Source organism: Pipistrellus hanaki (genome assembly GCF_964339955.1).
Source record: "Pipistrellus hanaki genome assembly, chromosome: 13".
Classification (NCBI taxonomy): Eukaryota; Metazoa; Chordata; class Mammalia; order Chiroptera; family Vespertilionidae; genus Pipistrellus; species Pipistrellus hanaki.
The window spans coordinates 29294851-29310298 of record NC_140515.1 but is presented as its reverse complement, the minus strand read 5'-3'; the positions used below and the strand labels follow the sequence as shown (position 1 = coordinate 29310298).

Sequence of the window (15448 nt, the reverse complement as noted above, 5' to 3'; positions counted from 1 at the left end):
GTGTAGGCCCATGAATCCAGAGGTGATAGTTTGATTCCTGTTCAGGACACGTGCCTGGGTTTCAGGCTTGATCCCCAGCGGGATATGTGCAGGAGATGGCCGATCAATGATTCTCTCATCATTGATATTTCTATTTCTCTCTCCCTTTCTCTCTGAAATCAATAAAAATTTATTTTCAAAAAATCATTTCTTGAGTACCTAATACATATATCAGGGACACAGGATGAACAAAAACAGATGCATCAATCACAAGATAAATGTAAAACTACAACTGTGAGAAATGCCATCAAGGAGCCTGACCAGGTCTAGAGGGGCAGGAAAGGTTTCACAGAAGAAACATCATTTGAATCTGAGAGCTTCAGGGTGAGTAGTGTTATCGAGGGGAACAAAAATGACTATGAGCAGAGCCTTTGCAGTGAGAGAAGCCTGGAGCATTCCAACCCCAAGTTTCTGGCTGTTGCCACTGGGTGGATGTGAGGCCATTCCCTGAGATGCAAGAGGAAAAGTTGGGACAGAGTAGAATCTATGATGTCAGATTCACTAAACTTAGCTATATGAAAACAAAGCCCAGTGCTGACCGAGCTAGTAGTGCTAAGAAATGTTCATTCAGTTACCTTCCTATACCACCACATAACTCCGAAACTTCAAGCTTAATGCAGAGAAAGAAGTTCTTCCTTATATCTTTTCTAAGGTGCTTTTGCTATAGTTGCTCAATAAGGTAAGAGTCAAAATAATAATACATCTAAATTGTTACTTACGTGTACTTCAAAATGCCTTCTAATTTTGACGTCCAGATAATAACACTTTTGTCAGCTGCTCCAGAAGCAAAGCGCTTGCCTAAAATTATTTTTAAAAAGAAAATTCTCACATTTATTTTAAACCAACATTTCCCAGAATATTTCTTAGAAAACTGGTTCTTTTAAGGTCTCTAATAAGTGCCAGCTGCTTCTTCTACTCTTTCTTCTTATCAGTACTGGGCAGCAGTACTTTGGAGTCAGGAAGTTTGGGTTCAGATCCTGGTCTGTCTGGCACCGAGGAAACAAAGATGTATTGAGAGTCTACTATCTGCTAGGAATCATGTTCTGTGCTAAGGATCAAGTAGTGATTAAAGCACACATAGTAATCGTTACCTTCACAGAGTAGTGGGGAAAGCAAGCATTAAATTAATCCAATACAACTACAATATGGTAACAAAAGAAATATGAAAGAGAATAACTTGGGATACCTAATTTAAATGAGGGAAGGCTTCTCTGATGATGAGATCCTTCAGTTGAGATCTAAAGGTTGAGCAAACCTTAGCCAGGTGCAAAGAGAGGAGAAAGCGCCACCCACATATATAGATAGAACAGATGGGCAAAGATGAAGAAGGAAAAGCCTGGCATGTCGAAGGGGCTGAAAGACAGCCGCATGGAACTCCAAGGACAAGGGGTAAGGAGGACAGGGGAGGGATCTCTAGGAGCTTCAGGGCCACAATTGAGATCTTTCTCTTTATCCCAAAGAAAGGCTTTAAGCAAAAGAGTGACAGATGAGATTTTCATTTTCACACTGCTGGATTTTAGAAAAGAATGGATTGGAGAGGCAATATATAATAAGTAATTACTTATTAATTACATTGCTACAAGTTTGCGAGTGCTTAGAAGTGGAGCAGAGCATCGTGGCAGCAAACAACAGGGAGCCTTCACCTACTCCAGTGAAAGATGATTAAGAGGTAAGCACAGGCTAGATTCTGTACACCTAGTTAAGGATGTTTAGACTTTAGGGCAACTGGAAGTTGATCTTGGCAAAGTCACTGCTCTCTGAGCCTCAATGTCCTCATCTGAAACATAAGGGATAATCATAATATCTTCTTCAGAGATTCTCTGTGGGGATCAACTCAGATAATATCTGTAAAGCACCTTGCACAGTGGCTGAAACATAGATATTAGGGTGAGCCGTATGACATTACTGCAAATACTGAATAACAGAAGCTGCTTTCATATGTGATTACTTCTGTCACTCCTCTCCCATCTTGGCAGGCAGTAAGTGATGAAGAGTATGGACTACAGGCTCAGAGTCTGAGTTTGAATTTCCAGTGATGTCACTTATCAGTTACATACCTTTGTATTATGGTTGTGCATGAAATACTTATTAAAACTTAAGAGAGCCCTGGCCAGTGTTTCCCAGTGATTAGAGCATCAGCCCATACACCAAAGGGTTGTGGGTTTGATTCCCAGTCAAGGGCACATACTTTGGTTGCAGGTTGAATCCTTGGCCCCAGTCAGGAGGTGTGCAGGAAGCAACCAATCGATGTGTCTCTCTCACATCAATGTTTCTCCCCACTCCCCCTCCTTCCCTGCCTTCCACTCTCTCTAAAAATCAATGAAAAAAATATCTTCGGGTGAGGTTAACAACAACAAAAAACTTAAGTGAGCCCTAGCCGGTTTGGCTCAGTGAATAGAGCATCAGCCTGCGGACTGAAAGGTCCCAGGTTCGATTCCAGTCAAAGGCACATGCCCGAGTTGCGAGCTTGATCCCACTGTGGGGCATGAAGGAGGCAGCTGATCAATGATTCTATCTCATCATTGATGTTTCTACTGATATCTCTCTCTCCCTCTCCCTTCCTCTCTGAAATCAATAGACATATTAAAAAAAAAAAAAAAAAAACTTAAGTGAAAAATCAGAAACAAGCAGATTTAAAGATGATTCAGGATATCTCCATTTCCAGTTGAGATAAATTAAAAGACTTCTCAATCACTGAATAAGTGTGATGAAGAGGCAGCATGATATTCCAGAAAGAACAAGGGCTCTGCAGTTGGAAGACCTGGATTGGGCCCAGCTCTGCCCATTACCTATAATCGTTCCAAGCCTGTTTTCTCATCTGGGAGAGGAGCTGAGAACCCTTTCCTGGCTGTCTCAGAGGACTATTGGGAGGATCAAATGAGATAATGTGTGTGATGGGACTCTGCAAAGTGCTGACAAATGCCACTGATGACAGATCATACTCTGAAATCATCAAGGGTCAGGGCTTATAAACTCCAGAGGCCCCACAGGTCTCCTAAAGGTATTACTCTGAACTTGAACTCAAAAACACATTTTAAAAAATGACTGCCATGGCATAGCACACTTAACTAAAAGGCAAGAAATTAGTGTTTTCTTTGCCACTAACACTTGCTGCATGACCTTAGCAAGTGACTTGACTTCTCTAGGTTTTTATGTAGGTCTAAAATTAAGAGATTGATTCTGGTTAGCTCAGTGGTTGAGTGTCAACTTATGAACCAGAAGCTCACGGTTCAATTTCCAGTCAGAGCACATGCCCAGGTTGCGGGCTCTATCCTCAGTAGAGGGTGTGAAGGAGGCAGCTGATCAATTCTTTCTTATCACTAATGTTTCTATCTCTCTCTACCTCTTCCTTCCTCTCTGAAATCAATAAAAATATATAAAATATAAAATAAAATGAGGAGATTGGGCTAGATCATATTAAAGTTGTATGCACAAAATTGTGTGTATATATATAAAGTATGTGCATTTATTTGTATTTGGATCCTCAGAGAGATCTGTCAATCAGAAGAAGTTAAAAGCCTGCAGCCTGAATGATCTCAAAGATTTGTTTAAACACTGTAACACTCTGACTCTGTGGCTTCTCAGCAGTGGTCACAGAATGCTATCTTCCATATTATATTCATTTGACACATATGAAAATTGAGAACCAGAGAAATTCAATAATCATCTCAAACTCAGAGCTTTTGGGGTTGGAACATGAAGCCATCTCATTCCAAAACTTGTGTTCTGCTAATCCCATGTTGTGGGTAGCATGGATTTCCTTTAACTCTCAAAATCAATTTCATGTACCCATTCTTTGACTACCACCTCTCTTTCTCACCCAACCTGGTATCCCAACTCCAATAATCGTTCAACCCCACCAAACCTACCATCTCTCTACTGTCCCTCACCCCTTGCAGACCTCTCACCCCTCATTACTCAGCTGAGGTCAATGTATATAATCACTCCTTTTCATACATCTTCCATTCCTTTACCCTCTTACTTTATTTTCAGAGATGCTTATAAATCCACTACTCAGTTAAATCCAATTCTCCACAACCTCCACCCTTGCATTTATGCAGCTCAAAATGGTGGAGAAAAAGACAATCAAACCAACTGACCTAACTTTCAAGTCATGATCACCAGCTTCAAGTGGGCCCTTCCTGTAACTGGGGGTCTCTCACCCTACCTTCTCGGTCTATTTTACATTTTTTCCTTTCTCCTTAACTCTCTCACACCTCCTTTCCTCACTCTCAGTTGGTGTTGCTTCCTATTTCACTGAAAGAATGGAAGAGAATTTCCATTAGAAACCTACCACCACATGCCCCGCCCTGCCAGCATTTGCAGTGACATCCTCTACCTTCCACCATGCGCCATCTAACCCATCTTCTCTTGCCCACTGGATGCTCTATCCTGGCAATGCCCTCTCCTCTCTCTTATAGCACCAACTTTTCTCTAGTTCAACATGTTCAAAATCGAACTCCTGATCTCCCACTGTATGTTTCTCTACCTGCAGCCTTCCCTATCTCAGTGGAGAGCAACGCCATCCTTCCAGTCTCTCGGGTCAAAACCCTTGAAATCAGCCCTGGCCAGTGTGGCTCCATTGGTTGGGCACTGATCCCATGCACCAAAAGATTATGGTTTGATTCATGGTCAAGGCATATGGGGTTGTGGGCTTGATCCCAGTATGGGGCGTGCAGGAGGCAGCTGATCGATATACTGTTACACTCCTACATTGATGTTTCTCTCTTCTTTCTTCCTCTCTCTCTAAAAACCAATAAACTATTATTTTAAAACAAATGAGCAAACAAAACAAAAAAACGGGAAGTCCCCCTTGACTCCTTTCCTCATGCCCACATCTGAAGGCAATCCTATTGGCTCCATCATCAAACTATATCCTCCTCTGACCCCTTCTCACCACTTCCTCTGCTCCCAGAGGTCTGAGCCCCCATCACCAGTGTTATAAAACTTGCCTGGATAATGCTTCCTCACACTCATCTCCCTGCCCCAACCCTCTCTCCTTGCAGGCTGTTTCAGCAACTGGAGGGATCTTCCTAAAATACAAGTCAGATCTTATCTCTCCTCTGCTCAGAACTCTTAATGGTTTCCTATTTTCACTGAGCATCAAAGCCAAAGTACTTATGACAGCCAACATGATCTGGCCACCCAATGGACGTTACCTTTCTACCCTCATTCCCTACTGCTCCGCCTGATTCTCATTGCCTCAGCCCCTGAAAGGTACACTCCCACCTGAGAGCCTTTACAGTGGCTCTACCCTCTGCAAGGAACTCTCTTCCTTCTCCCAGATGCCCACCGTCAGAATCTCACTGCCTCCCCACCTTCAAGCCTTTGCTCACCTGTGCCTGACTCAGTAAGTCTATCTCATTACCCTATTCAATACTATACTCAACCCACTGTCCCACCCACCACTTTCAATCCCTTTCTTCTGGCCTACTTTTTCTTCTTCCTTAACACTATCTTCCAGCACACTATTTAATTTACTTATGTTTATTATGTATCATCCCTCATACTTCCCCTTTTTCCTTCCCCTCCCCCATAGGTATAAACCCCATAAGGGCTGGGGCCTTTGTCTGTTTTGTTCTCTGAAGTATCTCAAGCAGCTAGAATAGTGCCTGGCACATAGCTAGCCCTCAATAAAACTTGTTGAATAGAATGACTGAAATGAAGTCTATGAGACTTAACTATCTTCTGAAACTGCAAGCTGTACTTCAGCTGACTAAAAAGAATTAAAGAGTGACTAAGGAGAAAAATGAAAAGCTATGAGACCATTACAGAGCCTATAAACCAAGAGCAGCCTCTTACCATCCTTCGCATACGCCACACAGTACACAGTATCTTTGTGTCCCTTTAGGGACTGAAGTAAGGTGCCATCAGAGGTGTCATAAACCTGGCAAAAAAAAAGGGACAAAAGTACACATTATCCACATGGCACTCATTAGTTAGAATTCCCACAGGCTGCTGCTGCTATTTTGGTTTTTATAATGTAAACTAAAGGGGCCATATGCTAACCTGACAAGCACAGGGAAAGTCTGCATGGCAGTCTTGCCAACTCAAAGACCTAAAGTAACCACAAAGGATGGTCTGAAATTAAACTTAAACTAAAAGTAGTTATGGTGGGTCATCACCTCCTAGGCCGGTATTTTCACTGACATGGTCAACTTTTTCCTTAACTAACTCTATCTGTCTTTTTGAATCTATAACATCCTTGAAATGTCTGGGTAACTGTAATCTCCCTTTTTCTGGACTCCTTGGGGTACAACCTAATGTGCCTGGGTGCCAGGACAGCTACCACAAATTCCTTCATTGCTATTGTTATGTTAATTGTTGACTGCTAATGATCCTGTAGCCACCTCCGTACATGTCTATCATTTTACTTTTTATCCAATCCCAGGGTCCCCCCTCTTTGCTTTCTCCCACCCCTCTAATCTATCACCAATGGATTCCATGTAACCCCCACCTACGTCCCTTCCTCTGATTTGCAATGTATAAAAATTGATGAGAAACCACCATTCTCTGGAGCATTATCCCAATCTGTTGAGATACTGCTTCCCAGGCAATTGTCAACAGTTTGACTCAAATAAACTCATAAAAATTCTTTACAGGTTTGAATGTTTTTATGTTAACAATAACAAAACACTCTTCAATATTCTAAATGTGTAAAAATTGCACTGACAAACCAAAAAAAATGTGACTTAATACTGGGAAACCCAAGAAGTAGAGGTCCTGATTCTATGCATTTTATTACCAGAAACATACTGTTAATCCTCAAGAAACAAAAATTTACTCTGTGAAACTTCTCCACAAACTTCACTCATTGTTATGTGAATTTGAATATATTACCCATCCAACTAGACCGTCTCAAATAAAGTCAGCACATAGAAAGAACCACCTACAGCATGATTAAATCTTAGAGGATGTTTCATATTTGTTACCAAGAATTTGAAAGTCACAGACCCGAACTCTGGGTTTGCATATCACAGGGAGTGTCATAAAATTCAGCTGTAAAGTGGATTTAGGATATTTTACAGCTGTGTAAGATCTATTACTATGTGGAGATTTAAAAAACGCATCTGAGAAACCAAAGCAAACCCCTCCAAAAACAATCAGTGTTGGAGAAAATAAACTACGGAGGGGGAAAAAACCTAAAAGGATTTAGACCCTTTACCCTGAGAAAAGAAGTCTGCAGAACAATTTAACCATGACTTTAAGATTATGTAGTTACCATAAAAGAACGGAGATCAGTCAGTCTGCATATTTAGAGACAACAGAGCAAGAGGAAGTCGACTTACGCAGAAGGAAGGAGACATCGTACAAAGGTTCTTAGGTCAAACATAAAAAGTTCTCTGAAAATTACTTTTATACACTGGGATAGATTCCAGAGGGGGCTCATATTCTTTGAAAATATGAAAAATAGCTCAACATCCATATGGAGTTGTTTAGGTAGGCCAATGCCTAAAAGTTGGGGTCAGACTATCTGGCTTCTCATGGAGGGAGTCCCTTCAATCCTGTTGCTTGAATTTTTCAGGGGGACAAAATGTGAACTGACACCAGCCCAATTTCAAAGGCATTTTGATTGTTTTCAACCTTCCATGGATGTCTCAAAGTAAAAAGGGAAAGATTACTGACTCCAAGGGAGGTATTGTTCACAAGTTCCTATCTGATAGACAGTTTACTTACCTGTTTTAAATAGCCCATTTCCTTCCCTATTAAAAAGTAATGACTGGTTTTTCTGCCCTTGCCTTTTTTATCTCAACAAAAAAGACGAGGTGTGTCAAATTTCAGGGTACTTATAAAAAGGAAAGGGGGTAGGGGGTGGGGGGAAGGAAACCCAGACAAAATCCTACCAGTAATCTGTTTCCTGCAGCCAAAATCAGTTGGGTTCCATCAGGCTTAAATGCGAGGTCATATATACTAAACAGGAGAAAAGACAAGACAAAAGGACAATTAGGAACCAAAATGAGGAGGTCTGCTAATGGCCAGGAAAGCAAACTTTATTTTATAACTGCCATGACTGATACGGCTCCTCCCCTAGTTGGGCGTTGTCCTTAGGGCGTTGTCCTAAGAAAGATTGCTGGTTCAATTCCCAGTCCGGGCACATGCCTGAGTTTTGAGCTCAATTCCAGGTAGGGGGCATGCAGGAGGCAGTCGATGGATGTTCTGCTGTCAATGGGTGTTTCCCTCTGCCTCTCCCTCTCCCTTCCTCTCTCTCTAAAAAGCAATTTTAAAAATATTTTTAAAAATACCATAACTATTTCCAATTAATCAGACACTTACTGAATGCCTCTTCTAGGCACTAACAGATACAAGATACATAAAACATAATCCCTCTCTGCCTTTAAAGAAATTACCATCCAGTGGGAAGGGGTGAATCAGACACATTCACAAACTATAATACTTCTACATGTCATCAATTCTAAAGCATACATTTCCACATCTTTCATCTCTGAAGTTGGAATGTGTCTTATAACTGACTAGAGGCCTGGTGCATGGATTCATGCATGGGTGAAAACAGCCCAATCCCCACAGGCAAGGCCAAGGGACCCCACCATTGCACAAATCCATGCACTGGGCCTAGTATGCATATAAGAACTTTGGTTAATTAATCTCTTCCTACCATCCCCCTCCCTCTTCCCTCTGAGATTCATCAACCTATTCCATGTTTTGATGCCTGTGTGTTGAGTGTCTGCCTCCTGGTGGTCATAGCTACCAGTTAACAGTCAAATGGTCAGATGATCGCTTAGGCTTTTCTATGTATAGATGTTGTGTCAGTTTAACTGGCAGCATTTTTTTGTTTTTTTAGTGGTATGTAAAATAATGGTATTTTAAAATCTATGACCTCTTAGATTAGATGAAATTCAGAGTAATACCGTGATAAAGGCTTTAGGAGAAATAAACCCATGCCTTTATAGTCAATTAATATTTGACAAAGGAGGCAAAAACATAAAATGGGATAAAGACAGTCTTCAATAAATAGTGTTGGGAAAAATGAACAGATGCATAAAAAAATGTAACTAGACCATCTCCTTATACCATACATAAGAATAAATTCAAAATGGTTTAAAGATTTAAATGTAAGACTAGAATCATAAAAATCCTAGAAGAAAACATAGACAGTAAAATCTCACAGCAAAATTTTTTTGATATATTGTGCCTCAGGCAAGAGAAACAAAAGAAAAATAAACAAATGGAACTGCATCACACTAAAAGTTATTGCACAGCAAAGGAAATCATCCTCAAATGAAAACAAAATTCACTAAATGGAAGAACATATTCGCCAATGATACATATGATAAGTGATTAATATCCAAAATATATAAAGAACTTATACAACTCAACACCAAAAAAACAAACAATCCAATTTAAAAAATGGGCGAAGGAGCTGAACTGACTCTTCTCCAAAGGAGACATACAGATAGCCAATAGATATATGAAAAGACTAGAAGCCGGTGAACAAAATTCATGCAAGGGGTTTGAATTTAAAGGGGGGAGGCATTCTAATTTGGAAAGAGGATCAGGAAAAGCTTCATGAAGAAAACAGTACTTTAAAAGGGTAGGATTTTGAGACACACAGAGATTGGGTAGGTGCAGCATTTCAGGCAGAGAACAAAAACAAAGACATGAAGGGGGCATATTAAGTAATCAAATTTGACTGAAACACTTGGTTATGTGCAAGGCAGTAGGGAGAGATAAGACTAGAAAAATAGGCAGGAGCCATATTACAAAGATTCTTGAATGCCCCAGAGCAGTGGTTCTCAATCTTTCTAATGCCGTGACCCTTTAATACAGTTCCTCATGTTGTGGTGACCCCCAACCATAAAATTATTTTCGTTGCTACTTCATAACTGTAATTTTGCTACTGTAATGAATTGTAATGTAAATATTTGTGTTTTCCGATTATTTTAGGCTCTATAGCAACGGTTCTCAACCTGTGGACCACTGCCCCAGAGGATTTAATTGGTTCAGATGACTGACAAGACACCCTATTATAAAAGTTTAGCATGAGATAAACTTACCTGGTACCTGACAGTAATCTAAAAATACACACCTCTGGTAGCATTTGCCACAGAGAGACCGTTTTATTTTATTTTATTTCACTCTCACAACAATTTTCTGAGGTAGGAATTACCACTTGGTTTTGCAGTTGAGGACACCATGGCTCAGAGAAGTCAAGTACCTCCCCCAACATCACAGGATCAGCAAGTGAAAGGGCTAGGATTTCAACTCAGGTCTGACTCTAGAGTCTGTGCTATACTGCCTGCCTTTCACTCTCTCGATATATTGTCAAGTATGACAAATCTCTATTACCTTTAATGTTATGATAATGACAGTGGCTAACATTTATTGAGCACATTTTATTTATTAAGTATAATTTAAATCCTTTACTTGTATTAACTAAACTTAATCCTCACAACCTTACACCTATTTTTCAGACAAGAAAATTAAGACACAGAGAAGTTAAATAATTTGTCCAAAAATAAATTGTTACTGATTGGAGGTGGAGCCAGAATTCAAATCCAGGCAGTCTGGCTCCAAAGCCCAGGTTGTAACCATTATGCTTTGTGGCATTCATTATCATTTTATTAGCATTTGCCATAGCTGACAAAATAATTAACAAGGGGGTTTCCATGCTTTATCATAGATTTTTTAAAAAGGCATTATATCAGTGCATTTATATGTAGAATTCACAAAGTACTAATAAAGGCTCTGTAGACTGCAGAAGCTTATTCTTTTTTTCTTTTTTAAATTTTTAAAATTAATTTTAGAGAGAGGAAGGCTGAGAGGGAAAGAGAGATCAATTGTTGTTCCACTTACTTATGCATTCATTGGTTGCTTCTTGTATGTGCCCTAGCTGGGGATCGAACCCATAATCTTGGTGTATCAGGACAATGCTTTTACCAACTGAGTTACCCAGCCAGGGCCTGCAGAAGCTTCTTAAAAGGAAAAATAATTCTTCACATGTAACCAACAGTTAAGAACTGTTAAAAGATTGTAAACCGCCCTAACCGGTTTGGCTCAGTGGATAGAGTGTCGGTCTGCAGACTCAAGGGTCCCAGGTTCGATTCTGGTCAAAGGCATTTACCTTGGTTGCAGGCACATCCCCAGTTGGGGGCGTGCGGGAGGCAGCTGATTGAGGTTTCTCTCTCATTGATGTTTCTAACTCTCTCTCCCTCTCCCTTCCTCTCTGTAAGAAATCAATAAAATATATATATATATATATATATATATATTAAAAAGAGTGTAAACTTATATTACCTCATTTGATCCTATGATAACACTAGAGGCTTGGTGCATGAAATTCATGCATGGGTAGGGTCCCTAGGCCTGGCCAGTGATCAGGGCCAATCAGGTTCCCCACCTCCCCACCTCCTCCTTCCCTTGCCACCCATGTCCACTGCCACCCATCCACAGTTCCCTGTCCCAGTCCAGGGGCCCAGCCCCGATCAGGCGTCTGCCTCCTGGTGGTCAGTGCACATCATAGCAACTGGTCATTCCAGTCATTCCACCATAACGGTCACGTAGGCATACACACACACACTCACACACACACACACACTCACACACACACACACACACACACACCAGTGTCTGGTGCACAAAAAAAGGGAATTAATTAGAGGAAATATTTTAATATTGCTATTTCCCTTTCTCTATAAAAAAAAAGTGTCAGAAATAAAAGAAAATTAGTAAAATGGATATGAAAATCTCCCTCCTATTAGAGTCTGGGGCGCGCCATGGGACCTAGAGTTAAGTCGCCGCTCACCACCCGCACACACTTCAAAAATGCAGGAGACCCAGACGGGGCCGACCTCACCCCTGTCAAGCCCCTCCAGGCGGGGGTGGGGATTGCAGCCTCAGATCTCCTGGCCAGGCACCGGGATGGGGGGCATGGCTTGGGGTCCCTGTAGGACGGGGAACGCAGCCTGAGGTCCCTCGCCCAGGCCAGGCTCCATGCAGCCTCAGGTTACTGCTGATCGGTCGTGACATTATGGCATCCCGGCTAATTTGCATATTCCTCTATTATATAGATAATGCAATAGCAGGCCAGGCACTACCGTCCCATTTTTATCAATGAGGAAACTAAAGAACAAAGGCAAGTCATGTGTCTTTTGCCCCACAGCTGGCTGATGGAGAAGCTGGAATAAGGGTGATTGTTACACCCTTTCCAGTTGGGCTTTCCTCTTGATAAAAGCAAAGGCAGACCCTGAGTTCAGTTTCCTCTCTGTTACCTGGCAACAGACTGGGTCTTCCTGTTTCTCAGGCTTTCTTTCTCTGCTTCTAGGGGAAAATGTACTTGGTGCATTTCACACTGGAGAGATGTGGGGCGATACAGTGAAAAAGTGGAAAGTAAAGAGGAGCTGGGCCCAGAAGAGCTGGCCCTTTCTGAGCTTTTGTCCTCGCCTACAAAACAAGATGGAGAACTGTGTATAGGCAAGCCTTGTGCAAAGCATCTGCCATCTGAGGGTTGTATGATGAGGTATTAGATTTTGGAGGAGGTCTGCACCTCTCTTTTATAGTAAACATAGGATATGTGGCTCCCTTTCTGCCTTGTATATATCTGAGTTCCTCAAAGTAGCTCCTGTATGGCCTGTTCTTAAGGATCATTTTGGATTGAATTATCAGAAAAGCATTTCTGAGTATTCCATTTGGGTCAAGCCTTAAATTATCTTCCCTCAGATGTGAAAATTCATTTTCTCTGAATTGTTTGAAACTTGTCTTCCTAAAGTATAACATACATATCTGATTTACCCCAACCTAAATTCTTACTGTGCTGTACAATCCAATTTAAGTCTGAATTATATAATCTTCCATATTTTACATTGTTTCAGATACTATCTTGTGTCCTCTGCATTAGAGTTATATGCAATTTTAGGGGAATGACCCTATTTTAGACATTTGTGGACCCACATGCATGACCTTGTCCTAGATACATAATGAGTAAAATCGACAAACTGACATTTTATCTTGAACCCCTTGGCCTTTAATTATACCATGAAATCACTCAGAAACTCAGAATTGGACAAGACTCTAGACCTTGTCATGTGGTTTAACTCCCCTGCCAGGTCAGGAATTCCCTAAAGATGGGCATCAGCCTCTGCTTGAACACTTCTAGGGCTGGGGAGCTCACCCTTCTAGAGGCAGTCTGTTATCCTGCAGGATGTCCCTCTTTCCCACCCCATCCCCTTTTATGAAAAAGATACATCATCAGATTCCATCGCAGAGAGACAGAGGATGAGTCCTGCAACTTGTCTTCAGCCAACCGTATGCCTACCTCATTATAAACTGAAGCCCCAAGGAGCCTCTCTAAATCTTACACAATCTGACCCAACCCCACTGACTTGCTTTGGTATCAAATTATGTCACCTTGTTAAGTCTCAGTTTTTTTCACCTGCAAATGGGATAACACTTCCAACCTCCCAAGTTGTTGTGTATGTTTAAGAAGGAAACGCATGTAAACACAGTCTGGCTTACAGCAAGAACTAAGCAAATACTAGCTGGTATGAATTAACTCCAGTAAATACTAGGGTTCTAACAGATGCTGGCCTGTCTAGAATAAGGTGGGCTAGCCAAATAAGGCATCATAGTAGAGCATTGCTTTTAAGGAAGAAAAAGAGGGAGTTCAGAGAAGAATTACATAGCAATTGGGAAGGGCCTTTGGATAGGAAAATGGAGCGTTTAGCTGAACTGAAAAGCATAAATTTAAATGTTAGGAATCGAGGGTGGAGAGTAAGTAGGGCCACCTAGTTAAATGCACAATTTGATTGGGAGGAAACTGGAAGTCACTGTAGGTTTATGAGAAGTAGAATAACAGATCACAGTAATAGGACTCAAATAAGAATTCCTGCTGATATTGAAGGTTAGACTGCAAGTAAAAGATCAGAAAGGAGACAGCAGCTGGTTTAGTTGTCTTTGACATCTGGGATTTTTTGAGTTCTACTATCTGTCTCTTACAGTTTTTTGTTTTGTTTTATCTCATTCTGGGCTCTCAGCTGGCATATGCAGCTGTCATCAGGATTGCTGGTGACATACTCTAATAGGTTATTTAAAACCTGTAATGGGCCAAAAATGAAATAACCAATCTTTATTCACCATTCATTCACTCACTTACACATTCATTATTATATCTATCAATCTACTCACCAAATAGTCACAACCACCACTGATTTATTTGACTAGGCTAATTACTAATCTGGAAATGAATAAAACATAGCTGTTGTCTTTAAAGATTTTATAGACTGTAAGATAAATAGAATCACAAATAACTCTTATATTAGACCAGTAACTTTCAACCTTTCTCATCTCATGGCACACATAAGCTAATTACTAAAATTCTGCGGCACACCAAATATATTTTTGTCAATTTGACACACACACACACACACACACACACACACACACACACAAATGTCATTCACACAGCTATTATTGTGTTGATTCTTATCATTTTTTTATATGACAACCTAAGGGAAAAGAGGTCAGAACCTGTGGGCCAAAGGGTCTTGGGTTCTATTCCTGGTCAAGGGCAAGTACCTAGATTGCACATTCAATCCCTGGCCCCAAACAAGGTGTGTGCAAGAGGCAATGAGTTGATGCCCCCCCCCCCCTCTTCCTCTCTCCTTTTCACTCTCTCTAGAAATTAATGGAGCTCTGCCGGTGTAGCTCAGTGGTTGAGCATCCATCTATGAACCAGGAGGTCACAGTTCAATTCCCAATCAAGGCTCATGCCCAGGTTGTAGGCTCAGTTCCCAGTGTGGGGGCATGTAGAAGGCAGCTGATTAATGATTCTCTCTCATCATTGATGTTTCTATCTCTTCCTTCCTTTCTGAAATCAATAAAAAAATATTTTTTTTAAATCAATGGAAAATATATCTCAGATGAGGATTAAAGAGAAAATAAGAGGTCAGTGCCCCTGATTAAATTGTCAGGAATTGCATGCTTTAAAAATTCTTGTAGCACATTGGTTGCAAAATTACTGCACTAGACAGGTTCTAAGTACCACAAGATGAATGAACAAAATTCTATGACAGGAGTTAAAAACTAGGAGCAAATAGAGCTGAATTAGACTAGAAAATGTTTTGTTTGCCCCACAGGTTTTGGTTTGTTTTGTTAAGATTAGATTCCAACATATAAAAATTAGTACAGTTTGCATAAAAACCTAGATTTCTCGTGTCTGGTGAAAACTGTAAGTTCTAAGCACAGTAGGCCAATTCCTGCATGGTGGTATTTGGCCAGAGCTGAACAGCAGCTGTCCCTTTTAGGCAGAGCATGAGATCTCTAGTTTGCCACATTCTTTGTCACTCCCTATTACTCTCTGACATCAAAGCCAAATGTTCAGTTGTCAGATATCATTATCTTGTGCTGTAGGTACTTTTCAAGAGGAAAGTAAAAAGGAAATTTTTAAAACTCAAAT

The 15448-nt window shown here is 40.8% G+C and overlaps 1 protein-coding gene across 2 annotated transcripts in view; it reads right to left on the bottom strand.

Moving 5' to 3' along the window:
- Positions 1-15448, bottom strand: part of IFT122 (intraflagellar transport 122) — a 69496-nt gene that overhangs the window by 52017 nt on the left and 2031 nt on the right. For both annotated transcript variants that reach the window (XM_084902559.1, XM_084902558.1), the window contains exons 2-4: positions 7884-7950; positions 5842-5926; positions 759-837 (exon numbers count right to left, since the gene is read on the bottom strand). In XM_084902559.1, the coding sequence (XP_084758685.1) occupies positions 759-837; positions 5842-5926; positions 7884-7950 (231 nt within the window). The remainder of the gene's footprint in view (positions 1-758; positions 838-5841; positions 5927-7883; positions 7951-15448) is intronic.